The 27,220-nt window shown below is 43.3% G+C and overlaps 1 protein-coding gene across 8 annotated transcripts in view; it reads left to right on the forward strand.

The window, feature by feature from the left end:
- hdac4 (histone deacetylase 4) overlaps positions 1 to 25,346 on the forward strand; it is a 203,751-nt gene extending 178,405 nt beyond the window's left edge. For 4 of the 8 annotated variants that reach the window (XM_034109649.2, XM_034109651.2, XM_034109652.2 and 1 more), the window contains 3 exons: positions 18,921 to 19,005; positions 19,197 to 19,338; positions 20,695 to 25,346. In XM_034109649.2, coding sequence (XP_033965540.1) covers positions 18,921 to 19,005; positions 19,197 to 19,338; positions 20,695 to 20,779 — 312 coding nt within the window. In that variant the 3' untranslated portion in view covers positions 20,780 to 25,346. Of the gene's footprint in view, positions 1 to 18,920; positions 19,006 to 19,196; positions 19,339 to 20,604 lie in introns of all 8 variants that reach the window. The other 4 variants (XM_034109653.1, XM_034109654.1, XM_034109655.1 and 1 more) reach the window with 1 other exon arrangement.
- The last annotated feature ends 1,874 nt before the right edge of the window (positions 25,347 to 27,220 follow it).

A 27,220-nucleotide genomic window follows, 5' to 3' on the forward strand; every position in this document is an offset into this window, starting at 1 on the left:
CACTTAAGAGAAGATGGCAACGAAAATATCTTTAACCGCCAAACACATTAAGGGTTCAGGATAAGGATTTGATGGACTTGTTATCTCAGAAAACAGTACTCTTTTACATGGGCCAAAACCATCTCTTCCACTCAGAGAGGAAGTCAGCGCAACACACACACGCTACACAAAGACAGACACACGCACAAACACGTCAGAGGGAAAGGATTTCCAGGCAGAAGGCTAATTGTGGGAGTGTGTCGGTTGGGCCATGGAACAGAACAAACATCGGCGCTCTGTGATTCATGGCGCTAAACAGAATAGCATCTCCTCAAAGACGCCCACTCTTTTCTTCCAGCTAGTGAAGAGGCTGGAGTGCTTTTTTGGACAGGCTGCTCAGACTCTTTTTCTCCCTCCATTATCATGGGTCTAAGATATCTCAGTGCTTATATTTTCAGGACTAATGAATTGTGGTACCGTATGAAGATGATGAAGCTTAAGGGCAATAGGGGTGCAACAACTAATCGACTTAATCGATTAAAATCGATTACCAAATTAGTTGCCAACTAATTCAGTCGTCGATTCGTTGGTGACGTCATCACGTGTGTTTTACGCGCCGTTAAGCTCCAACGTTATTGGTCTTTTTATCGGTACTGGAGACATTTAAAAAATATATGTCATGTATTATTGCTACAAAAACATTATATCGCAGTCTTAGTGTCGCCAACTCGTTTCTAATATGCAAAAACACAAACAAATGCGTTTCTATGATGTATTTTCGATCAGACGAGATCTCTCTCTCCCGTCTGTGTGCGAGGGGGCGGGGCAGTTTACACACACGCAGCTGCTACATGCAGCAACACGGAACGCGCTCCGAGGTCTGGTTATACTTTACCCGTGTCGATGTGGACAATGCTCGTTACCAAAAGTGCAATAAGAGTTTAGCATGTAAGGGCGGTAAGACGAGCAATTTGTCCAAACATTTAGCAAAAGTGCTCCACATTCAGACGGAGAAATGCACAGTTTTCGACTGTCTTTCTAGTAGCTCTGCTGCCCCGTCCACGAGTAACGTTTCCACGTCAGGTGTTATGTATGCTAGCAGCAACACACGGAGTTAACTACATTATACAAACATGGGTTAATGATTAGAGTTATTTAGTTTGTTAAAGTTTCAGCTATTCTGTTTAAAATGCTGTCATCAGTTTATTTAATACGATTTGTTAAAACATTGTTGTTTCTTTTGATGTGAAATATTATTTATTTAATTCAAATAAAAAGCAATGTTAATTTTGTTCAAAATGTGTTTAGTTAATTTAATAATATATGTATTTTTGAATCAAGTATTCATCTTTATTGTCTTCATTGTTAGTTTCCACATGCCTAAAACAACCTCAAGCTACATCTAAAAGTTGATGGCTAAATAAGAGCGTTTGAGAAATTGTGCAAGGCATAATAGTCCGAATAGTCGATTAATCGTTTCATTAATCGATAGATTAATCGATTATCAAATTAGTCGATTGTTGCAGCCCTAAAGGGCAATAGAGTTTGTGAGAATGATTTGTGCAAACTTGCGTCTCTAAAGTCCACACGTAATCTGTTGCTATTCTGACCACAAACCATTTGATCTCTTAACACTAAAACTGGACAAAAAAATGCACTTTTATTTTGTGGCGTATTTTGTGAGAAAGCTGTTTTGTACCTCTCCTTGCTTTTTCTAACCTTGCCAAGCTATTTTTTTTGAGTGTCTGAGAAACTGTGGTGGGATAGATGCTGTGGCTTGAGGGCTTGGAACTCTATGCATCCTCAGTGAGTTTGCTGTGATTACACGTTTTGTCTTTAAAAAGTCATCACATGTCGCTAGGGTCTATCAAATTCATGTAAATGCTAAAGGTGGATGCGAAATTCCCAGATATGTTCAGCGACCATTTCTTTTAATTACACCTTTGACACATGTCAAACTCAAGGCCCAAATCCGGCCCGTGGTAGATTTAATTTCGGCCCGCAGGATCATTTATAATTACTATTAGATCAGGCCCGCCGGTATATTGCACACACACCTTCACTCAATCCTGACGGTACGTCCACACAGCAGCTTTTCAAAAATCTTGAAAATCTTGGAGCTGGGCTTGTCTGACAGCTTGTAGTACAGCGGATAAGCACAACAATTGTGCATTTTATGAGAAAAGCATGACATTTCTAGCATAGTTAGTGCATACTACAGTATAAGGTTTATTTTCAGATGTGGAGGGAAGTCAGATTTGACCTGTGAGGGCCGTGAGAGGTCAAATCCAAGATGGCCGCCAGTCTCTCTGGTCAAATGTTCAAACACGCTTAATTTTGGAACCAAACATTGTAGAAAAACATTTAAGGTGTCATTGACCAAAAATAAGCTGTCAATCAGTTGAAATTTGTGTGTGTGTGTGTGTGTGTGTGTGTGTGTGTGTGTGTGTGTGTGTGTGTGTGTGTGTGTGTGTGTGTGTGTGTGTGTGTGTGTGTGTGTGTGTGTGTGTGTGTGTGTGTGTGTGTGTGTGTGTGTGTGTGTGTGTGTGTGTGTGTGTGTGTGTGTGTGTGTGTGTGTGTGTGTGTGTGTGTGTGTGATCAACTTATCATCAGCTAGATACATCAAAGTAACAGTCAAATCCAAGATGGCTGCCAGTCCTCTGTGTTTAATGTCCACGTCTTTTTAAATGTTGGAACCAAACGATGTAGAAAATAATGTGTCATTTCCATAATACAGATCTAAATCTAACAGTCTCCAGAACAGAAACATAGTGCAGTGCACTTCAGTGCAGCTTTGGCACACTTGCATCGTCCAGTGCACCCTTTCTGGCAGCGACAGTGGATCAATTCATGGCACGATTTTGATACTTCAGGTAGAGTGGTCCAAAGTGGCTGCCACCCAGTTGTTTCCTCTGTCCAGCCCCAGTCAGACGGCTCTGGCATCTCTGGATCCAGGACCAATGCCTGGTTCCAACAGTTGGCCTGGTAGCAAGTGCGCTTGATGTGCTGCTTCAGTTCTGCCTGGGTTGGAGGAATGTTCTCTAGAGATCTAGACTTCTGTGTGAAGAGCTGTTTCCTGGCATCATTACCGCCATGCTCTCACTGGTTCGGTCGTAAATCAACACCACAAATCGCTCCAGCAGTTACATTGATCCTTCACTGACCTCACTTGGCATGCATAGGAGTTCAATGAAAGCACCAGTCACCTCTGGGAAAGACTTCCACGTTTCCCAGGCAGTCTTCTTCCCTCTGGCAGCGAAGGCAGAGACAGTGTCACACCCGGTGAAAGCATGAAGGACTGGGAGAGTCAGACACTTTGTTGGATTCATTGTGGCAACAATTTCATGAACAGCTATGTTGTGAAAGCTTGATCCAACACCAAAGGCAACCCACAGCTCATCAGGAGCTATTTTGCTGAATGAAGCCACAGCCACTACCAACACATCGGTATCAACTGTACGTATGGTCACCTTCTTACACCCCTTTTGCACAGCATCTGCCACATGCAGAAGTAGACGAGTGTCGGCCTCCTCTTGAGAACACGGAGCAAGGCAGGCTAAGTAAGACTCAGCAGGAGAGCAGAGGACTCCACTTCCATCTGTTGCATACAGTTCCTTGCCCTCTGCGAGAGGAAGATGAACAACTCTGCGAGACAGGAAAGCAAACAAGTCGGTTTTGTTCTCATCGCATCGAAGAAAGTCCTTCCAGTTCTTTGGCATCACAGTAGAAGGAGTTACCCTTTTCCTGATGCCCTTTCCCCTCTTTTGTCTGGTTGAGGCTTTCAGGCTGGCAGGTAGCTATACATCCCAGACAAGGTCAATGCGGCTGCTTTTCTCAAGTTGAGCAGAGATGAATGGTGTAAACACTCTATCTCCATACTCTTGAAATGTTCTTGATGTTCCAGGATTTAACATTTGAACCACAGCTGCACCATAGAAAAGTGTTGCATCAGCCATAGGTACACTACTGTTTTCAAGCAGATCTGATTCTAGGCAGCGAAGTAGATCTGCTTTAACTCCAATCCGAATGTTGCCTCCAGTTGACAGAGCTGGTGGGGATCCCTGGTTTTCATGGGAGAAGAAATGTTCGATGTCTCCACCTCGTGTTTGACAGGAGATGTACAGCCTCGAAAAGAGACCACAGTCACTCTTCAGTGCTGCAAGCTGTGCCTTTTGTTTGGACTTCATCTTGACCGGTGACTGAACAGTGGCAACTTGTTCTTTGGAAGTGTTTGTGTGACAGGTGTTGTACACTGTTCTAGCCTCTCTTTCACAAACGTGGTGTACTGCTCCTCACCAAGGGTCTCGATCCTTCTCACAGTTTCAGCCACTTTGATGTCCATGATGTCCCTCGTGTCAATGACTAGTACATCTTGGCTGTGCTCTAGGAATGGATTTCCCATCTCTTCCAGCACTGTCACAAGTGCTTTAACTTCCTTCAGAAATGCTGCTTGTACGCCAGGTTGCTGGTCGTGATGACGGTGCCCAGTGTCACTAGCACTATGCTGTTGCTCAAACTCTGTAGTGATCCTGGAATTTTCTGGCCCTGCTACCATCCAGCGTCTAAGTGCTCCTGGATTGCCAGTCAGTCCAATAGCCCCACCAGAACCTTTCACCATTGCATTGTTCTGCTCATGGCACTGGTCGAGTGCCATGGCAGAGAACTTGTTGCTGGTTTTGTGCACCACAAAATGTCCAGACTTGAATTCTGCTAGGACATGTGGATGTTTTTCAGCGAGAGTCATCATATCACGTATGCGTATGGAAAGCCATCTGGAGTAGTGTGTGTGATCTAGGGCAGTGGTGTAGTGGGCGTTGGACGCGGGGGTACGCCGTACCCCCACTTATTTGGAGCATGATCTTTTTTTTAATAGTCTAATAAATATAAAATCATTGCCAGTCTTATCAGTTGCAAGTGTGTATTTGTTGTAATAATGACAAAAACATAATACATTTCACAGTAATTATAATACAAAATAAAAACGATTTCCTTAAAAAAATTATGATTTGTCATCACGCTCGTGACCCTGCAGAGAGCTGGGGGTCTGTCAGTGACACACCCACTGGGGGGAGCCAGTTCGCCGCCCGCCGATATTGCGGCACCTCTTTCCCTCAAGAACGCTAAAGAAAAAGCTCTATAATGGCAGGCAAACATTTTTTACTTGACTTCTTTTCTAAAAAGAATATAATTCACAAGAAGAAAGAGGCTAGCAGCACCGAAGCTACAAGTGAAGCTGCTACTAGTACTACATCATCAGAAGAGCTGCCTAAAGACGTGGATAATGCTAGCACTGACGTTAACCTTAGCTATAGCAACGTTCCCCTAGCTAGCTCAAGCTCACCTTTCCCAGAGGTATGGACGGAGGAGATGTGGCGGAGGAAACAAGAGGCATACCCGTGGATAGACTGCAAAGCTGGGAAACTGGGCTGCAAAGTTTGTTCATCCATATCTGATGTATCAGTCTTCAAAACGCAAGGTGTGTGTGTGTGTGTGTGTGTGTGTGTGTGTGTGTGTGTGTGTGTGTGTGTGTGTGTGTGTGTGTGTGTGTGTGTGTGTGTGTGTGTGTGTGTGTGTGTGTGTGTGTGTGTGTGTGTGTGTGTGTGTGTGTGTGTGTGTGTGTGTGTGTGTGTGTGTGTGTGTGTGTGTGTGTGTGTGTGTGTGTGTGTGTGTGTGTGTGTGTGTGTGTGTGTGTGTGTGTGTGTGTGTGTGTGTGTGTGTGTGTGTGTGTGTGTGTGTAGCAGCGCTGTCTGCTTATTTGCAATGTAGGCTAGGCCTAATCAGATTAATTTCATGTCCAGATTCAGTTGTTTGCTTAAGTAGGCTATATTTTTCGTTTCGTTTATTTAATAAGTTAATTTCAGGACAACTTTGGGAATTTTGTTTGTTATGAGTTTTAAATAGATTGAGAGAGAGAGAGAGAGAGGGCTGCTTAGTTGCAATACTGTAGTTTATGCAATTTAGGCCTATAAATTGTTTATGTAATTTGTGCCAGTGTGTCCATGGTTTTGAGTCTGTGTGTGTATTGAGCGCAGCGCCGTCTTCTTTTTGCATAGTAACTAAAGTGGGACTAAGCATACCGTTAGTTTCTGTGGACCTGTCTGCCCGTTTTGTGAGTGCACTGCATGCGTGTGGCATTGTTTGGGATTACCTAATTAAAATAGCGTCCCCCCAGTAAAAAGATCCCCACTACACCACTGATCTAGGGCAAACATCCAGGACATGATCTGTGTCAGGGATTCCACGTACAGCTGGAAGTTACCTTCACGAAGTGACCTGATGTACCGCAGCAAGAGAAGCTCCAATGACATGGTCTTTAGCCAGTAGTCAAAGTGGACACTGGCCTTTGCTCGCTGTATGCACCACTCCGGACTATCAGGTTGCATGGCATTAGAGTCATCAGGTGTGCAGTCTTCACTGTAAGCTTGTTGGAGGAGTGTATAAAGGCTTGCAGCTGTGAGCTGGTGCGCATGGCGGGTCTTGGTGACATGGCTGGCATGTATGAAGGAATTTGCTGTTCCGGAACTTGCAATGTCAGCCTGTACCAGGGTGTTCGTCCAGCCACTGTCTTCCAGCCAGTCTCCCAGCAACTTCAACATGGCCATCTCAATGTGTAGACCACCGAACATGATCACAAAGTGGTCCTCTCCATAAGTGGCTGGCCAGGTCCACTGGACTTCCTTAGCAAGAGCATACAGTGGTTGGTCAGCTGCAAGGACAGGAATCTGACCAGGGTTCACGTGCTGAACTGCTGCCTTGACGATGTCCATGGAGTGACGTATCATTGCCACTGAGTGTGCATTGTCAAGAAACAGAGGCAATAGTGCGGTTATTGCTGCAGGTGGGATGACAGCTTGGTGCGCGTCAGCGTGGTAGGCAGACCACAATATCCAGCCATCCATGGTAGACTTTTCAACAGCTGTCTTGACTTTGCTGAGCCATGCATACATGTCTTCTTTGGCAGCTGCAGCAGTCAGGAGGTTGGGAGGTCTCACAGGACCTTGTACAGCCGGCGCACTGAAGACCTTTGTCTTTAGGGCTGCTGATGGCACAATTGTGTAGGCTGATGGCAGAGGTGTCACTGACTTGGTGGAAGAGCCACCCTGACCAATCACTAGGACCCCACGATCAGCTCCACCATGTGTGTGTGACGGATGCTGCATAAGTGAGATTCCGGTGCCGTGGAAGGAATCTTTGGCTGTTGCAGAACTTGGATTGTGGTCGATGTTGTCCACAGCTCCTGTTGTGAACAGTCCATGACGTAGCTTTGGTGGGCACACTACATATTACACCCTAAAGCTCTGGCAGACACCATTGGCAATGTCTGATGTGAGTTGCAACAGCCTGTCATAGGAAACACACAATCCCAGATTGAACAGTGTGTCAACCAGCCTTCTACTTCGTGTTACTGCATGGATCTTGAAGGACAGATAGAGTGGGAGTGGAGTTTCTTGGCTGTGGCTATGACGTGCTGAGCTTGGTGAATCCACGTTTCGTGCGTGCTTCACACTGTTGAACACCATTAATTGGGAGATTGTTAGGGCAGGTTTTGTGGTGGCTGTGTGGACCAGCTGAGTTTGCCCCATCGAGTATCATGTTGACTAGAGCCAAGAGGGATGGTGGCACAGCCTCCTGCTGACAGTTTGCCTTGAATGACCCATCAAAGGAGAAACCTCACTCAAACATCTCTTTGCACACCACCTGTGCTGCTCGCATTAAGTGCATGGCATCACTGTCATGATGACATGCCATCATGAGGGCTGGTCCAATGTCCTTCTCAAAACTCAGAAGTGTGTCTCTTCCCTGTGAATGTGCTCTCAGATGAGGAAGCGCAGAAAGCAGTCGGTTTTTCAGTCTGGTGGTGTGAATTTGTTTCTCTACAGTCAGACCAAGTTGCTCCAGTCTGATCTTGTACAGCTGAGCGATGTCTGTCAGTTTAAAGACAGGAGCACTGTCCTCATCACTCTTCATGTCTTCCAAGTATGCCACTAGCTCAGCAAAGGCTATACCATGCAGGCAAGAATCATCTCCTTCATTGCCTTTGGGTGCAGCCTGCCTGGCTCTGTTGTACAGTGAACGCAGACAGTGGTGATGGTACTTGGCCTCAATGGCAATCATGTCTCCTGCTGCAAGCTTGGCCAACAGAGCAGTGTCCTCAAGTTCAAGGGCACACTTCCGCACATTTGTGTCAATGTTGTAGGTTGATGAATTATGTAAGTCTGCAGAACCAGCAGGCTTATTGCAGAAGAAACAAGTAGGCTCTGTGGACTGTGGATGGCTGTGAGCAGATTGTGTGTGCACAGTAGAGGTATTTTGTTGTTGTCCTGTAGTTAATTCTCTAGGACTTTGTTCGTCAAATGCCTTTTTGTTGAATTTTAGCCGACATTTCTTGTGCCACTCAGCCCTGTGTGCCTTCAGAGTGTATTCTATGCCATTCACGTCATCCAATCGCTCCAGGTTGAGGTCCATTGGCATGTGCTGAAGGGTGTGGAATCGGAGAATGTCTTCTGCCAGGGATGAGTAGCCACGATCAATGGGCTGTTTCGTTGATCTGAATGGACACTGTAAAGATTCATCTGTAACTACTTGACAGAGGACACAAATGTTCCAGTTAGTGCTGGGGGGTGGCTTGGATTGCTTGGATGTAGAGGGCTGGGTCGGGTCTATCAGGATGTGACGCTTCGACATGGTTACGACAAAATCACCACTGCAGGAGAGAGGATTCTGAAACACAAATAACACAATATTAGTACCATACCACATTACATCTAGGATATTTTCTTAACCCTCCCGTTGTCCTCGGGTCAATTAACCCGCCACTGTGTTTAACAGCAGAGAAAAAATCCCCTAAATGATATTTTGTCTTGAAAATTTGAACTTAAAATTTGATGACTTTTCCTAGATTGTCAGTTCTGCCCGTCAAAGAAGGACTGTAAATCACATACCGTGTGCTGCAGGTGGAATAAATATATCTGCAAAGGCTGTGCACTGCATACTGCCCTATATGTGCTACTTAGTTGACTGAGTTATGTTGTTTGGTTCACATGTTCACATTTTTGTTTTGTATATTTTATTACATTGTTTACTGGCAAAAAAAAAACGTTGTTGACTGGCCAAAAAAACCCTAACTTATTGGGTAAAAAAATGCATTCAAAACTTCTGCTACTTTCTTAGGCTATTATATGGAAATACTATACAAATATTGCTTACCACCAAACAGTATAACATAATACAATTGACAGTGTCAAAGAAACAAGTGGTGTCTCCTGAATAAATGTTGTCTTTCTGCCATGTGAAGAGGGAAAACTCAGGTATTCACAGAATTTGTGGTCAATGAAAGTCATTTCTTCAGGCAAAATAGAATTGATGTTTAACATTTAATTATGCTGCTTTATATTGGGGGTTTAGTGAAGGCGGGTAATTTTGACCCGGAGGACATGGGTGTATACAGAACATGAGGACATCACAATGGTTAAAGGTAGGGTAGGTAAGTTTGAGAAACCGTCTCGAGATCGCTAGAATTTGAAAATACACAACCGGAGAAAATCTGCCACTTCCTTATAGAGCCCCTTAAGGCACGAGATAAGTTTGTGCACAGATGGAAGGCTGACAGGCAGGTAGGCCATCCAGTTATTTTAGCCGGGCCGGCTAAAATGATTGGTCGTGCTTTTTACAGCGCCACGGCTTCCACAGATGACTTTTTTTTATGGATTTTTTGTCAAAGCACTTCAGATATTCATTGCTATCGGGATGTTAAGAGCATTCCATGGAATATAACAAAAAGTGTATCTCGAGCCGGTTTCTCAAACTTACCTACCCCACCTTTAAGTGAGGTGGATAACCACGACAATTAGCTAGCTAGCATTGGCATACTTATTGGCCGGATGGCTATTTTGTAATAGTAGCCTAGCTACAGTACATAACCAACTGATGTGAGATAGATAACTAGTTAACTTAGCTAACTCTAACTTCATTATCATATCATTGTATTGTAAATGTTTACAAAATAAAACACATATACTATACCTTTTCACCTGAATTCAAAATGATGAGTATGATGACTGGTTTTGCTGATGCCTGCTGGTTGGACTGCAGTATGCTGCTTGGGTGTCAGGAAGCGTTACTATGCAGCCGCATAGCAACGGGTGGGTGGGGCCAACCGCTGCCCACCCAATCAACCACTGGATGTTCATTTACAAATTTCAACTGATTGACAGCTTATTTTTTGGTAAATGTCTACCTTTTCCTTGTCCAATTCAGTTGGAAATGACACCTTAAATTATTTTCTACATCGTTTGGTTCCAAAATTAAAAAAGACGTGGACATTAACACTAGAACCGCCAACGGGTAAATTTTACCCGTAGCAGTTTTTTGATTGTATGTAACTTTTTTTCAATAACATATTGAAGTCTCCCAGTCCGTGACTTTTCCTGAAAGTGTGTTATGTAGCACCCTCTGTTGTTAAAAATGGTCAATATGAAGTCAGATTGAAAAAATCGCCAAAATAAATTCCATTTATACCCATATCCGCCAGCGGGTCATATTTACCTCATCGAAAATGCAGCGTAAACATGACGTGTTGCTACAGCAACGCCTTTTGTCTACTGCCTACTTCCTTATAGATAGAGAGAGAGATTGAGAGAGAGATAGATATATAGATAGATAGATAGATATATTGATAGATGGATAGAGAGAGAGATAGAGAGACAGATAGATAGTTATAGATAGTGTAACATCTTGGAGAATACAAGATCTTGGATGACTGAGCTCATGTTGAGGACGTAATGCATGCAGGTTACGTGCCAGTTGAATAAAGATGGACACTCGAAATGAGCGAAGTAGTCCGCGTCGTCTGTTTATGTAGACAATTATATGTCCATCGAACAGAACATTACAGATGGATCGATAGATAGTTATAGATAGATAGAGAGATTTGTACCTAAACAAAACACAAGTCTAACACCAAGTGTTCAAATCAGCACTCTTAGCGATATTTTATACTTCATGTTATCTGCACAAACTATATCATATGAAAATCTGAGAGTCCACAGATTATATTGGTATAAATGTCATCCCTGTGCGATCAAATCTCACTGTTCTGTATGATAAATAAAAGAACATTGTACCTTGAAAATCAATAGCGGGTACATTTGACCCGTTGGCGGTTTTAGGTATACAGCGACCTCTGGCGGTTCTAGTGTTAAACACAGCGGACTGGCGGCCATCTTGGATTTGACTGTTACTTTGATGTCATGTATCTAGCTGATGATAAGTTGATATCAGACACACACACAAAATAATTTGGAATTTTGCAAATTTCAACTGATTGACAGCTTATTTTTGGTCAATTTCAACCTTTATCTTCACCTAAATGCATTTTCTTGAATTCTGGCAACCTCAAAGTATCACCAAATGATTGGGCATCCCTAATTTAGTTGGATATGACACCTTAAATGTTTTTCTACAATATTTGGTTCCAAAATTAAGCGTGTTTGAACATTTGACCCGAGAGACTGGCGGACATCTTGGATTTGACCTCTCACGGTCCTCACAGGTCAAATCCGACTTCCCTCCACATCTGAAAATAAACTTTATGGTATGCACTAACTATGCTAGAAATGTCATGCTTTTCTCATAAAATGCACAATTGTTATAATATGAGAGCTTATCCGCTGTACTATTGGGGATTTTTTGCGAGCAATGCGACCAACAACCAATCACATGAATCTCCCGCCCCCGACATACAAAGCATAAAACCCCGGGGATTTTATGCGAGCAATATATATATATGTAAACTCCCCAAACAGGCGAAAACCTACCAGTTTCACCCACTGTCTGTGCCACCTCCCTCCATGCCTGGTTTGTATCCCGTTAATAGTTCTGGTCATATTTTCATTTATTTAAAAAAAACTGTAAAAATGTTGTCCCGGGAATCGGTGTACCTGCTAAAGCCATCAGCATATGCCCAGTGAGACATGCAGGACAGTTATACTAATGCATAAGGGTATAGGCTTCTCATTATGTTCATACAACACTTTACAGAGCATAAAGTGGGACTTGTTGTTGTCATAAAAGCTGTAAGGATGAATCGATGTAGAAATGTAAAATACAGTTTTGCGGTATGGTTAAAGATTGATAGTCTTGCTATTGTCTTTGTTTCAATATTGCCTAACATTAGTGCTTATTAAGTTTACACTTAAAACATTCAGAAAGCATTCGCCCTTCCATTGCACAGAAAAAATAGTTGTTGTGGTCAGTTTGATCTATCCAATGAAAAATGTCCAACTTCCAAACATATCAAGGTTGTGTGAAAGAAAAGTTAGCAACTGGATGTGTTTATCTCTGAATCAGTTTCTGCCTTGTTGAAGGTGGTATCTGTGACTTCCTAGAACTCTTGTTCCAGTCCTGCAGACAGCTAGAGCTATAAATGGGTTCTTGGAATCGTTAAAAGACAAGAAAAAATGACATGACCTTGTTCCATGTGGATCTTGGAGTGCGTGCAAAACAAACAGAACAATAAAGAGGATCACATTAATAAAACTCAGTGACTGAGACCAACCAGTCCATCGTGTTGTGCAAGACGAAGAACTTGATCAGACAGATGATCCAAGTGACACTGGACAGAGAAAAAGCACTATGACGTGGCAAACCTGTGAAAGAAAACAAACAGCTCTGCTCAAGCGAAGTTTTGCATGAGAGAGGAAATGCATGAACTTGAGGCTTAATCTAATAACTTAACTCTGTTTACCTGCCCACTGATGACTCAAAGTTATTCAGAGTTACATTGCCATTACAGCTGGTAAGGATTCAGGAATTCAAGGACACTCGGGCAGGGCGGATGCTTTTAGCTGTCACGGAGGTTTGTGCTCAGGACTTCCAGTTAGAAGGACGCTCTCTCGTTACTCACAGCACAGCCCTGCTGCAGAAATAATGAAGTGGATCAGGGGGTTTGCTTCTTGGGTTTCAAACCCCTGCAGAGTACCGGCCTCTGCAGGGGTTTGGTAGGAGGTCAATGGGTGGGTGCCATAGGGAGCCGAAAATAGGCAGGAGGCAGGGATTGTCAATTGCCTCCGCTCTGCAGGACACCCCTCTCAAACTCTCACCCCCTGACTGGTACACAATCTGAAAATGGTTACCCTCACACCTCTTCGAGCAGGGTCAGCTAGGGATCAGATAATAAAATGAGATGGAGGGCTCATTTGAAGAAGGAAGGGATGAACCTATTGTAATAAAGCAGCTGCACTGAGCAGCACATATGCAGGTTGTGAAAGTGTGTAAAGTAGTGCTGGGGGGAAACGATTATTTAGAAAACGATTAATCGGGCGATTATTTGATCGATTAGTCGACTAATCTAACGATTATTTTTCTGTTGTTCAATTGATAAAAAACGTAATGTAAAAAAAACGTAATGTACATTTTTTTTTTTTCACGATACTGTGTCTCAGGGGATCTTAATATTTAACAAACTATTAATGTGTTATACCAGATTAACGGAAATAATCTCAGCTATCTGACGATACAAACCATGTTTACCAAAACAAAACACAAGTCTCATAAGAAGCATCTAAATGACCCATGAGCGAAAAATGCTAACGGACATTGGCACAGAACTCAAGATAAAAGTACCCTTATTACTCATCGTAGCTGCACATACAAGATATCCGATTAAAGCTGAGACTCCACAGAGTATGTAGGTATATAGTATCATCACTGAGTGATCCGGACTCGCGACAGGGGAAGCAAATACAGTCATCACAACACGTACCTTTACAGAGCTTCTAGGGAGATCGTCTCACCACCGTAGCTGTCAATCTGATCAAAAGACGTGTTCAATGGCATTAAAATGAGAAAAAACGCGGCTGTATCGGTTAATCCATAGGTTTTTAACGTCTATGTATAAAAAAATGATTGAATTTATAATCCATAATTCCATTTTTATGTAAAAATCGGAGAGCAAATGCTAGCTGCTAATGGTAGCCACCACAGCTAGCTACCGCTTTAAATGTTCCAACATAGCCGTTGTGCTTGTGTGATATGCCAACTCCATTTGGCAAAGACTGCAAATGACAATATCTTTGCGTTTTGAACTAACTTTAAAATATTCCCATGCTTTTGAAGACCTAGGGCGAGATGTTTTCGTTTGAGGGCTTCGTGCGCAATCCTGTGAGGAGGAGGTGGTAGCCGTTTCAGTCTCCATTGTGCTTGAAGTGCGATTGCGAACTGCTTGTTGCTTTGTTTACACACCCACGTGTGTGTAGCGACGCGTCGCTACAGCACTAGTGTAAAGGAATACAATCCTTTTTAGGATCATTCTTTTTCAGAACTACAATTCTTAGAATACATAATTCTTTACATTGAACACCCACCCTATACTCCAGTAACCTTCAACAACCACAGTTTTCAAGTGCCATACTAGGATGTCTCGGTTTCTGGAATGGAAACATTGAAAGGCATCATGACAGAAGCCTTAAAGTAAGAGTTGTACAGCACGCCTCATTAGCTAAAGATGGCTTTGATAAAGTGATGAACAACACAAATGTAGATGTTGTCGACTTGAACCACAGACATGGAGTTCTCATGACATGCTCCGTTTGACTTGTTGGCAGCAAGTGATTTCAGCTGGTTGAACAAAGGCAGGTAATTTACTTGTTTGAGCTTTGATAACTGATAACAAAAGAAAGAGAGGTTAAAATGTCCCTGATCAGATCAAAATGGCAGGAAGCAAATGTTTTTATCACAATCTCAGCGAAGGTCTCTGTAATGGACTAGGAATGTAGCTGGAAAACGTCAGTGAGGGACTGAGCTGGAGGGAGATAAAACAACTGACGATTTTCTGTTTTTTTTTATTTGCTGACAAATGGCCTAAAATGGCAAATGGAAACAGCGCAATAGCCTCACCAACCAGATTGAGCAACAACAATCGTTGTTTTGCATTGCATTCAGGTGGCCAATGAATGTTGGACTTTTTGAATGTGTCCACTGATGGAGTTATTTCTAGAGGATATATTTTAGTTTTCTGCGTGTGTTGGCTCACTGTGAATGGAGCGAATGAGTAGGCTGAGGCATGGGACCACAGCTGGATTAGCTGCTCAGCTGTGCTTTTGTTTATAAAGTTTCAAACTGCCTGAGGGATTGTATTGTCTGGAAGTCATCACTGTAGCATGTACTGTAGCTTTACCATGAGGTACGGAAAGATATAAGGCACATGCCAGTAGGTCTTGATGTTTTTCTACCAGTTTGGACGAATGGCAATATGAATGGTTCGTAAAACGAACATACTGGATTGGTTTCGTGGCATTCTAAAAAGGCAGATTTTAGGAACCTTCATAAACTAGTGCCAAAACATCCTAAAGGTGATCCTTATACCCTCTTCACCTCCTGTGTAGCTTTTACTTCCAGTGTTTTACTGCTTGCTGGTGTGAGAAATATATCTGTGCTTTTATTGGCAGGTTAAGACATGCTTTGCTATAATGAGCATTAGGTTTCCTTTGAAAGCAGCTCAAATTAGCTGGGAAAGAGAGGGATGAAAATTGCTGAATGGACTTTACAAGCTCTTTTATTCACCCCCATCTCTGTAGTGCGTAATCGTGAAGTCTTTTGAGTTAAATAGCTCATGAATGATGCATTGGAAGCTACACCAGTCAACTCTGAACTCAGGACTAATTGATGATTGCTCGCAAACAGATGTTGGCCCGGTTCGAACCACGGTTGTTAGCAATTATTTGATAAACAACAGGCTAATATGCTAATTGGTACCAGCTGTCAATGGGGTTACCCGGTGTGTTTACACTCCAGTTACAGTAAGATGCTCGACTTCACCTGTCCCCCTCAGGGCCTGACTATTCTTCACCAAGCCCCGCCGACTACAAGGCAACGTACACCCCTTTTCGAATGCACACAAAACACATCATTACCTTGTTCAGTTAGCATAACATAATCAACCGGTTTTATTGACTGCCAACATATGCACATGGACACAACAGTAAACAATGGAAGCCTTGTGCACCTCTCATTTTGCTAAACAAGTGGATTTCCTCCTCTTCCAACTGTTTTGGTTCTGGCCTCCCTGTGGAATGTTTTTACCAGGGTACATTCCTCACTCTTGGCTTGTGGCTTTCCGTGTTGGCTAAGACCATGTGCGTTGGACGGCTCTGTCACACAGAGAACTGAGAAAAATCAGTCAACACAGCGACCGCTTGAGGACTAGGGCTGGTAACTTAGCTTGTTTTTATCTGAGCATAAAGTGAGTTTTATTGTCAATTATTGCAAAGGTAAGCTGAATTGTTGAGTGAGGTGAAGAGGTAAAGCTGTTCCCCTTTTGGTTTGAACTACACGTTTAGTATTACCGTCTTAAGTATAACTTTAAGCTGGGTGTCAGTAGCTTGCGTGCAATGCATCCTGGTATACGTATGCAGTGCAAGCACAACTCAGGAGAACTCAGCTTTCTCTGTTAATATAGCACAAACTGATGAATGTATTGCTTCAATCGACTACATCTACCATCAACACTGATTGGAAAGCCACATAAAAGGTGGTGAATGTTCCCTTCAAAGGAACCCCTCTGTGAAAGCCTGCAGCACCTCTGATTAAATGAAGATGCAGGAGTCCAGGCAGAGCCATGACCACAAACCCAAATAAACAGAAATGTCGCCATGGATGATGTGGTGTGGCAGACAAATGTGTGCTTGTGCGTTTATGTGCAAACGTGTGTTTATGTGCAAATGTGTGTTGTCATACCTGCCAGGTGGAGGCCCCTGGAGTACCCTGACAAGACCCATTAAAGTTTATAAGCGTGAGGCCCAGCTGTCAATCAAGCTGACAGGCTGTGCCCCTCCAACCTTGCTCTGAAGTGAACCCCACAAAACCCCAGAGAACCCCTGACCCTGCTTTGACAGGGAGCTGGGATAGGCTGGGCAGGGCTGATCTGGGAGTGGCTAAGGTTATGGAGGGAAGTTGGCGGCTTTTGCCTGAAGGTTGAAGTTTCCGACAGAAAGATTGATGGTTTGGTCCCCAGAGTGGCCGGGAGATTGCGGGATGCTAGTGATGAAGAAGTACTGCTCTCTCCCCCCTGGGCCGCAATCGAAGTAATCCGGACAGGCTGAACCTCTTTGGTTTCTAGAAGATGATCTCCACAGCTGACAGCTCTGGGCAGCTCCCACTTGTACTTGAGTGTTGCTCTTCTCACTCAGACCAAAACAACTCAAGTGGTTGCCTTGGTGTGGGGGTGATTCTTTCCAATGGCCTAGTTAGTAAACACGAGAACTATATCATCCACTTGAGAAGGTCATTCATCAGCAGTGTGTGCTTGCAAATATTTACTTGGTCAACATCTTCTGACAACTCTTGCTGGACCTTGCCTTTTATTGCCTGGAGGCTCTGCACTTTTGTCATGCCGCACACAGACTAACACTGACAAGTCTAATTGGACAATTCTCTGTGCGCTTCCAGGTCTTCATAGTGGGAGTGGGTCATCAAACGGAATGCTTAAAGCCAATAGAATAGACAAATGGCTACCAGGCAGGTGTCTTTCCAACTTTATTGTTTCTCAATAGCATATACAAATATGTCTGACTTATCTGACTTATCTTGTTGTGGTTAATCCCATATGTTATAGCCAGAAGGCCCTTTGTCGGGGCTAACGTACCATAGTCACTGTTAACAAACAGCATTTGAGAGCAGCTTAAAACTCTAGCAATGTGTAGAAAAAAAGTTTGGTTTAAGTGATAGTTGCAAGGATAAACTATTGAGCTTAGAGAGTTTGATGTACAGTCACAAAACTAAATCTGCACCGACATGCAACATGTCCTTCTAGCAATTATGACACTTGATGGAAATGTTTGCCTCTGTTGCCAAAGAGCAAATAACCCAATGTAAATATATGTCTGTGTGCACGCACCTCTGTACGTTCCTGTGTGCCTTATGTAGCCTGTCGTGCCACAGCAGGATTAAAGTATCCCTCTCCCCAGACTGCCTCTTCCCTTGGCCCCCGCTGACCCCTCCCACACACTATTTATTTTAATTTAAGGAAACTTCCAGCCTTTGCTAAGCGAGACCGACCGACGATTACTTTTTTATTTTCTCTCTGGCATCCTACTCCCAATGCTCTTGCCAAAACCTTTTTTCTTACAATCCGTGTATCTCTCTAAATGTTTCTCAGTTGGGCCTTTAGTCCCAAAAAAAGGGTGCTTGTCGTCTGTGTTTTGAATGTTGATCTGAACGGGCCCGTTTGACCAAATGGGATGAGAAAGTGTCCTCTGTGCAGTCGGCCAATGGGGAAATTGAATCATTCCGGGTTGGAAAGGCACATTTGGGAATAGCCCCGTTTCCTCTGAATTGTGGCTTGGAGAGATTCAGAGACTTGCTCTCTGAGGTGTGTGTTTGTGTGTGTTTGAGTGTGTGCATGAGTATACATGTGTTTGTTTGAGCAAGTAGGTTCCCATGTGTGTGCATCTGTGCACGCTTGTATGTTTCCTTAGAGTGGGAGACGGTACAAAGCACATATTGTAGTTTGTGTCAAAGAGTAGGAAAGCTCTCGCTGAGTGGGAGGAGGTGTGCACCTGCAGGCTCTCTTTCTATTGTGTCAGCAGCTCCAGCTTGTTCCCCACCTCTCGGAGTGATTCAACACCGGGCTGTGGTCCACATCCAAACGGGATCCTTTAAACCGGGAGGGAACCACGTTAGTTCAAGAGAGGCTCCTGCTGTGATTTGGAGCAGCGTTTCTGAACACCTGTCAGTCACATTCAGAAAACACTTACATCTGGCTGTATTCAATGCATCTAAGAAAAGCCTTGAGTAATGTAATGCACCTAGCGGATGTTCCCAGTGGGTATAGGTTCAGTGCCAAGTTGTCCGCCCTGCAGCAGCTACATTTCAGTGTCCTTAAGATGTGCTTAATGGATTATTTCATTGATTGATAGATTGATCTTATTTTCTGTTTGTTTCAGTTGGACCCCATTCCTGACGAGGTACTTCAACAGAGACCGAATGCCAATGCTGTCCACTCTATGGAGAAAGTTCTTGAAATACAAAGTGAGTGGATTAGTTACACAGACAAAACATTCACCTTATTGAATGATATTTGGTTTAGGTTTTAGATGACTGTATCTGTGCATATGATAAGTACTATATCCCGATGTAAGACCTCAAGAGCCTCTGTGGTGAAGTGGCCCATGATGCACAGCGGTACTAACCGAGTTTTACCTTGTTCCGGTCTTCTGTAGGTAAATACTGGCGCTCACTGCTGCGCTCCGCCTCCACACTCGGTTGCTCTCTGAGCGAAGCCCTTCGGTGTGATGCAGACGAGGCAGAGACCGTCTCAGCTATGGCCTCACTGTCTGTCGCCAACAAACACATCGGAAAGAGGTATACGGTCTTATCCATCTCAAGTTGTTCCCAATGACTGGTGATCCTTAGTTCAAGTTTGAAGGAGTCATTCAACCTTTTTTAAATAAGCACATCTCTGTCCTGCTGTGAGATAGATATTTAGTTCAGTGCTAATCAGAGAGATAAAGAGGTGCTCTCAGATGTTGTTTTGTGTGCTAAGCTAACAAGCTGCTATCTAAATGTATACGCTACAGCAGGGGTCGACAACCTTTTTGATATGAAGTGCCATTTAAAAAATAACATCTGATTAGTGTGCCGATGTTCGTGAACTGTAAACGGGGGGGGGGGGGGGGGGGGGAGCTTGACGCTCGTTACCTGTCAACGGGAGGGGGGGGCTCGTGAACTGTCAACTGGAGGGCGGGGAAGCTGTGGACCTCTGTCGCCTGTCAGAGCAACTTACATGATGCCGTCTAAACACATTTAAATAAATAAAGGGCGGTGCCGGCCGTCAGCGAACTGAGCCCGGTGCTCAACGGCCTGCTGGCGACCGGCTCGGTTCGCTGACGACGGGACGTACTGTGATTCTCCAGAACACATAGTTGGCCAGTCTGCCCGTGTGTAGCATATTATTTTCGATGACAGATGAGCAGATCGCCACTGGGCTTTCAACTAAAGACACAGCCACGCAAAAACTGCGGCATGCACAGCTCCTTATACTGCAATGTGTGAAGTGCGCTACACCCCTGGTCGTTTCACCATCATGGAGGAAAGCAGCAGAAAGTCGACTGGAGTTAAAGAGAGCGGGGCCTAGAAGTTATCCTTCTGCGCTGCGTTGCGTGCATGACTTCTTTCTGCAGGGGGAGACGCGCTCTGCCGGCAGTCTCGTTCAGGATCCGAAAATACAGTTTAAATATTTGTGCACACTTATTCCTAGTGTGCCACTGGTTGCCGACCCCTGCGCTACAGTGATGATTATCTTTGTATCTAACTCGTCAGGAAAGCAAATAAATCATATGACAAATGCTTAATGTAAAACAATGACAGAAAAAAGTGAGAAATGTCGTGTGCTTTAGATTTGAAAACACATAAATGTTGGTAACAAGGACTGTCAACTTTTGAAGTGTTGCATTAAGTGTCCGTTTGACAACAAGAAACCTTTGTACATAGCCCCTAACTACCTTTCTTTTCACTGTAGTTAATGTATTTTGTATTATTTTATATAGCATTTACACTCCTTTAAAATACACAGTCATGGTACTGTAAGCAAATCTTTTCATTACACTGTCTATTTTATCTTTTTCCCAGGGCTGAAGAGGAACCAATGGAAGAGGACGCTGTAATGTAAAGAAAGATCCCTAGCCTTTGACCACTCACACCAGTCTTTATCTTTGACAGTGTCGTCATCCTGTCGATTGAAATGCCACTCCTATGTCTCCCCCCTGCCACACCAAGATGGCATCTTTTCATGAGAGAGAACTAGCAGTGGCACTCAATGGAAACGGAACACTGAAGGTGAGCGATGCATTCGCTGATCAGCAGTGCACAGACTGATCAGCATAAATGCGTTGTCTCTTGGATTTAAGAGGATCGACTCAGCCATCCCACAATGACAACCTCGAGTGCCAGTGCTTTTAAAACACTACACAAGATGTACTTTTTGAATGCCAGTCGGACCCATACACGTCGTAGTCTACTTTTCCTATTGTTCTGTGTTTCCTGTGCTTTATCGTCACACTGTCATTGACAAACCACCAGAGCTAATGATTGTGACTCTGCGCTACGGATGGATCATTCCTGCTCTTTTAAGATATCCGGATAATTGGGACAAAGTGTTCACATGTTTTGCCGTTTTCCCTGAGGGGTTGAAGATAACATATGGAACATGTCGGCGATTCAAATGACTGACAGTGAAAGACGTTTGTGCCTTTTTTTTCAAACCTGGTGGATTTTTTCTTGAAAGAGCTTTGCCTTAAATAACAGGTTTGGGAAAAAGACCTGTCTTCTCCCCAACTCCTTAAACTTTTCTATCTTGGCAAGACATCCGATGCCTGCATGTTGTTGGCACATAGACCTTGGCATGTTTACCTATATTTCCCTGCAGCCTACTGTCTCTCCCTTTGCATTCATCTTTCCTTTATTGCCTTCATTTGAATGATGGCATTGTAGAAGGGAGTTCTCCGCCACAAGTTGGAGGTGGTTCACTTCGAGGAAGTTAGCAGGACTATGTATCAGAAACCTGAGTCAACAGCTTGAAGGGCGTCCTCAGACATTCAAGCTGAACTTCTACTCGGTTAAATTTAAGTAACAAAACTGTTATGTTGGGTACGAAAATCATGGTTTTGAAAAAGTAAGTTAGTTGGATAATTAAGTGAAGGACGTTAGTAACAAAAAAAGTCCACTTTGACTCTGGTTTCACAGAAGACCCGAACTCTGGGCCTCTTGGATCAAAGTTCTGTGACATTAATACTTAATACTTCCTCCAAAGGCAGACTTCCTTAAGAAACATATTTATAACACGTTTAATAAAAACCTGGGGAAAACAAGTGTCACATAAAACGTATTGGACAATGCAGTTTCGTTGTAGGGGAATGTCATGTTTAGGGAACCAAGCTGTCTGTGGATCAGCATACATGTTGCATCAATCAACTTTTTCACCTTTCTTACATCGCAGCTGATTCGGTCTGATGTCGGGAGGTGTAGGGATGCGAATGTGGACCCAAGTGACGCGCCATGAGCGGCATTAGAGTCTCCTGTTATGGCCAGAAAGGATAGGTACATCTTAATCACAATGTACTGCACTAAAGCAACAGGACTTTAAGTCTATGTGTACTGTATGTAGTAGATACACAACAGTAAACCTAATAGACTTTCTCTGTTGAGTCAAACCACTTTTTTTACATAGTAACCAGTTTCTCGTTTCTGAGATGAATGAGGGAAGTTGAGGAATTATTCTCATATGGGCCAATTTGTTGAACCATCCCTCTCTCTAAGACAACGGTGTCTCCGTGGTAACAATGACCAAACCACCTGGGATTTTCCAGGGGGGTGTTCCAGCCCTGCACGAGCTCCCACAGCTGGTTTAACATCTGCAGTCCCTTGTTAAGCAACATCTGCTGCCCACATGTCAGGTACTATGAGGCAGGTGTGTACATATGTTCATACACAGTGAAGCACAAGCTGCTTTTTTAAATATTCGAGTGGATACACATGCTCTTTATTTTTTGTATTTATTTATCGTCCTTTTCTCTTGAGCTGGTGGGATAAACCCATGCATAATGGCTTTCCAACAACCTCCTGCATCTGAACGCTTAATCACATCTGCATCACAAATCCGTTACAAACACCTTAATACTTAAGAAAATAAATAAAATATTGGCTAGTTTCCTTTTACTTAAAGCTTAATAATATTGGGTTCTATACCGACTATCACTGCTGCTGGATAGCTACATTTGGTTTTCCATGTTTGCCCAAATTACACTGTAACCTAATCCCAGTGTGCAGAAGTGGACTTCCTGTCTGGAGCCATTCCTCCAACTTGTGTTTATCCCCTGGGAGACTGCCGTCTCCCACCTGTATCCATCTACAAACTAATCATTTTCCATGTGCTTTTCAGTGAACAGACACAGTGCTGTTGCGTTTACTGTACATACTATCTGAGTATTCCTGCCACACACATTTATCAATGACTACTTTGGTTGATTCTCTTTCCTCTCACTTTTGTTGTCCTTTCATTGGACTCCTTTTATACTTTTTTAAATGTTTTATTTCCTTCCCCCTCTCTGTCTCTGTTACATTGTAAAGCTGACATACTTCACGCATGTGAACATCCAGACTCTGTTTTTAGCGGACATCACATGACTGTGTTTTCTGGGTTTTTGCGGGAGGGTTGGGATGCAAATGTTTCTACTTTGTATGATGATCGACAATTGTGTATTTACTGTCTGTTCATAGTAGATTTATATATAAAAGAAATGAGTATATTATATATTATATCTATGAATACTGAAATACTATGATCTTGTTTTTGAAGTTGGTATTGAAAAACAGTACTTACGGTCGACCCTTTTGTAGGGTGTACCTGAAGGCACCGCTGACTGTCCTTGGTTACGTGTTGATAAGCATTTTTCTGGTTGTCTTTTTGTCTTTTCACACTGATGACTAGTATGTGGCTTTATCCATCCCATCGGTACCAGAGAGCTGTCACAGTAGGGTGCCATTGCCCTCCGCTCAGCCTCACATCCAGGCACATGTTCCTGCTTGTCCACCCTTTGATGTGTCTCGATACCATTGTAGAGCTACCTTTTAAAGTTTCTGTAACTTTAAGAAATGTGAGAGAAAATTCTCAATCTGGATTCAACATATCTCAAAAAAGTAGTTTCTCCTTCTTTGCAAATCCATCCACTAACGAGCACAAAAAATACAAGACAACATTATATGGGTGGATAAATTGGATTACCGCTATGAACCCTAAATTACATTTTTAACAATGTCTTTGTCAAACAGGAACATCTGAAACGTGTGTATATGTATGTATATATGTATAATGTTTACATTACATTGTCATAAGCTGATTTACATCTTCTAAAACCGCAATCAGACTTCCAAATAGTTAATTTAATGTTTGTTCATCATTCACTTACTGATTGACCTCTACTGGCAGAGTAATGCTCTTAAGTCACATCAACTACATTAGTTTCCATGACTCCTGCCGATGACCAGACAGGCCAAAGTTCAGACGGTTGTATTCCTGCTTGTATGATCTACTACTTTGCAAATGTACCAGGAAACAATGGAAATGGACAAAAAGTAGGATCAACACTAAGTACAGCAAGGATGCAAGGATGCAAGCAGTGTATGATTATGTAGTGGTTTTAACTCCTTTCCATGGATGTGATGTTTCTGTCTGATCCCTTTGAATCAGTCAGCTCCCCAAAAACGTATTTTTGAAAGATTTATTTCTATGACTTTTCTCATGTTAACGTCAAACATCTTTGCCGATAGACATATTTGTGGTTGGATTATGACAAGTCATGCTTTCCAGAATCTCACCTGCATTGGACACGCTGACATCTCACCTCCTGTAAACAGTTTGGTCGAGGCTTTTCTTTCTGTAACCCAGCCCAGAACTTTCCCAGAAGCGTTGCTCAGCAGTGCCCGTCACAGAGTTTCTGCTTTGGTTTCTCAAAAGAAGCCAAAGCGAGCACCGTCTGTCCTCACTGCGTGTCTTAACACAATGTCCAGTAACAAAGAGAAAACATTCCATTATGCTATAATTTCCATTTATTAGGAGGGGTCATATCTTTCTATTTGAACCCTCAGAGTTCTGACTTCAGTCCTCCTTTCTCTCTGCATGATCCTAATGTCCGCATGCCCCCCCCCCCCCACCTGTCTTTCTGTCTGTCCCATTCCGCATATCAGCACAAGAGATCGAGCACTGAAGGACATTAGTACTTTCACTGTATCCAAACCGCCTCTTTTACTGCTTTCTTCTTTACGCCGGGGAGGAGTTTGGGTGCTTTCCATGTTGTGCTTTTACCCGTAGGATATGGAAACATGAAAGACTTCTGTTTAACATTTTACAAAAGAAAAAAAAAAGTATCTAGCACTTGTAACACAGATGTTAGATTTTATTGTATTTATGTAGAAAAACAAATTGTTTTGGGGGGGACGCTTTGTAAACCACGACGATAGAGTGGACACTTTTTTTTTTATAAACCAGGCAGGATGTGACTTTGGTGGACTCTTGGGAAGACATGTTTTGTTCTTTGTCACATCTGGACTTTTATCAAAGGGCTCCATCCAGTGCCTGGTCATTGTTACGGTTGTCCATTCCACTAAATAATACGCCAGTTATTGCTATGACCACTGTGGTTAAAACAAACAGTTCTAGGTTTACATATGTATAAAATGCATATTCTTTTTTTTTTTGATCAGATATGTTTTTGACTTGTTCCACCATTGTTACAGAAATAGTACATTTTTCTCGGGAACCTTTGCTCTAACATGTTGTCTTTGACATCTACGATATAAAGTATTGTTTTGGAAAACTGCAATGTCTGTTTTTTATGTTACTAGTGTTGGTTGCTGGCTTTGATTGCAGGAAAAGGGATTATTTACTGTGAAGCAAACGTGTCAGAAATGGCAGCAAATGAAGATGACAATCGATTCAGCAGAGCCAGAGGCCCAATTCCAAACTGACCCCTACGCACTTCATATCCATTTGCACCTTCACACTGAGGGTCCACCACATTAAAGGTCCCATGCCATGGCCACTTCTACTGATCATAATTCCATTGTTGAGGTCGACTAGAATAGATGTATACTGTGCAATTTTCCAAACTCACATTGGTTTCTCAAACAGCATCTCTGTGTAGCATGTGTATTCACTCTCTGTCCTACACGGCTTGTTGGAGCTCCTGCCCCCCCCCCCTCCCTATGAGCCCACTGTGCTCTGATTGGTCAGCTCGCCCACCCTGTTCTGATGAGACTACCACTATGGTCCACCACCGTTGCAGCGGAACATCAGTGATTATGTTACAATTGCCAAAATGACACCAGTAATGCCAAATGAGAATACTGCGTGGGGTCTGGGTGCCGTGTTGGCGGGACGTTGCGGGGCTCACTGCTGCGAGGAGCGGACAGTTTGAGCTGGGTTCATTTCCTGCTTGCTGCGTGGGGTCTGCGAGACAGCGCGAATGGACGCGGGAAAGGGGGGGGGGGGTTGCTGACGGGGCTGCAGCACCCCCATCTGCGAGGCTCCACTAGCAATCTGCAGAAAAAGGGACATTTAATATTGTTCGATTTTAACTTTTGGGTAACATTGTATTCTAGTTTGTTATACCCGCGTTTAGTCTAGAAAACGGTAGACTAATTTGATTGTAAAGTTTGGGATATTTACAGGGACTGTTGCAAAAACCAAGCACCTCATAAACATCAGATTTAAAACTAAAAGAGTTACGAAAAAGAAACCTACTAAAGTTTATTTTTATTTTTTTTATATTTATTTTGTGTTCAAATGTTTATACCCTTAAGTCTTCAGACTCAACTGACGGGATTCAACTCAAGGAAATGTATCCGCTTCCTTGAGGCTCTATCTGCAGTTGCAAAAGTCTTTATACAACTCCTTCACATGCAGTATCACTTCCCAAAACATGCCAAGAGACCTTGATGTGTAGAATCAGAAGATTTCTGCTTTAGTTCCAGACGTCGGCAGCATTGCAGGAATAGCAACAGGAGGCCCCACAGTAGCTTTGACTGGGATTAGCCACCCATTTGGAAAGGTCAAGGGTCGGAGCTAGTGTCCAAATAACTAGCCGTGAATCCCTGTTGGTGATGGAACTAACGCTGGGACAACAGTGTAAAAGCAAACAAAACCAATCCCGCCTTACTCCCCTCAAATAAACACGCATTCCATTGCTTTCCTGTCAGACTCTTAATTCAGAGTAACAGTGTAAATAACCCCCGGCTTTGTGGTCTCGTCACCATCTCTGTAAATCACAGAGGCTTGAGACATCTCAACGTGTCTGAAGCAAACGAGAAATCTGAGAGCGTAAGCGTCAACAAGAGACATGAGGGACAATATTTACAATCATGCAGAAGCTTAAAGGAGCTCCGCTGGCTCCCAGAAGTGGCCCGTGACTTTAAAGCTGGGAATGTGACCTTTGTATGGTTCCTTGGTGGCTCTAACAACGGCGCTCATGACACAGACTGCCCGTCTCACCTTTGGCTCACCGTAGGCATCGACACGGTCGTCATCTTCGCTGTGTAACGACACCGACCCCTCGCTGAGGTCGGGTCAAAAAGAAGGAGGAGCCCTGACCCCTTCCCAAAGGCCAGCCCGCAAGATGGCCGCCACAACAAAGGGCTGAAATGTCAAAGAAATCTGGGAAAACCCCACTATCTATTTTCCGCACAGAAGACA

This window comes from Pseudochaenichthys georgianus, chromosome 21 (genome assembly GCF_902827115.2).
Source record: "Pseudochaenichthys georgianus chromosome 21, fPseGeo1.2, whole genome shotgun sequence".
In the NCBI taxonomy this organism is placed as follows: domain Eukaryota; kingdom Metazoa; phylum Chordata; class Actinopteri; order Perciformes; family Channichthyidae; genus Pseudochaenichthys; species Pseudochaenichthys georgianus.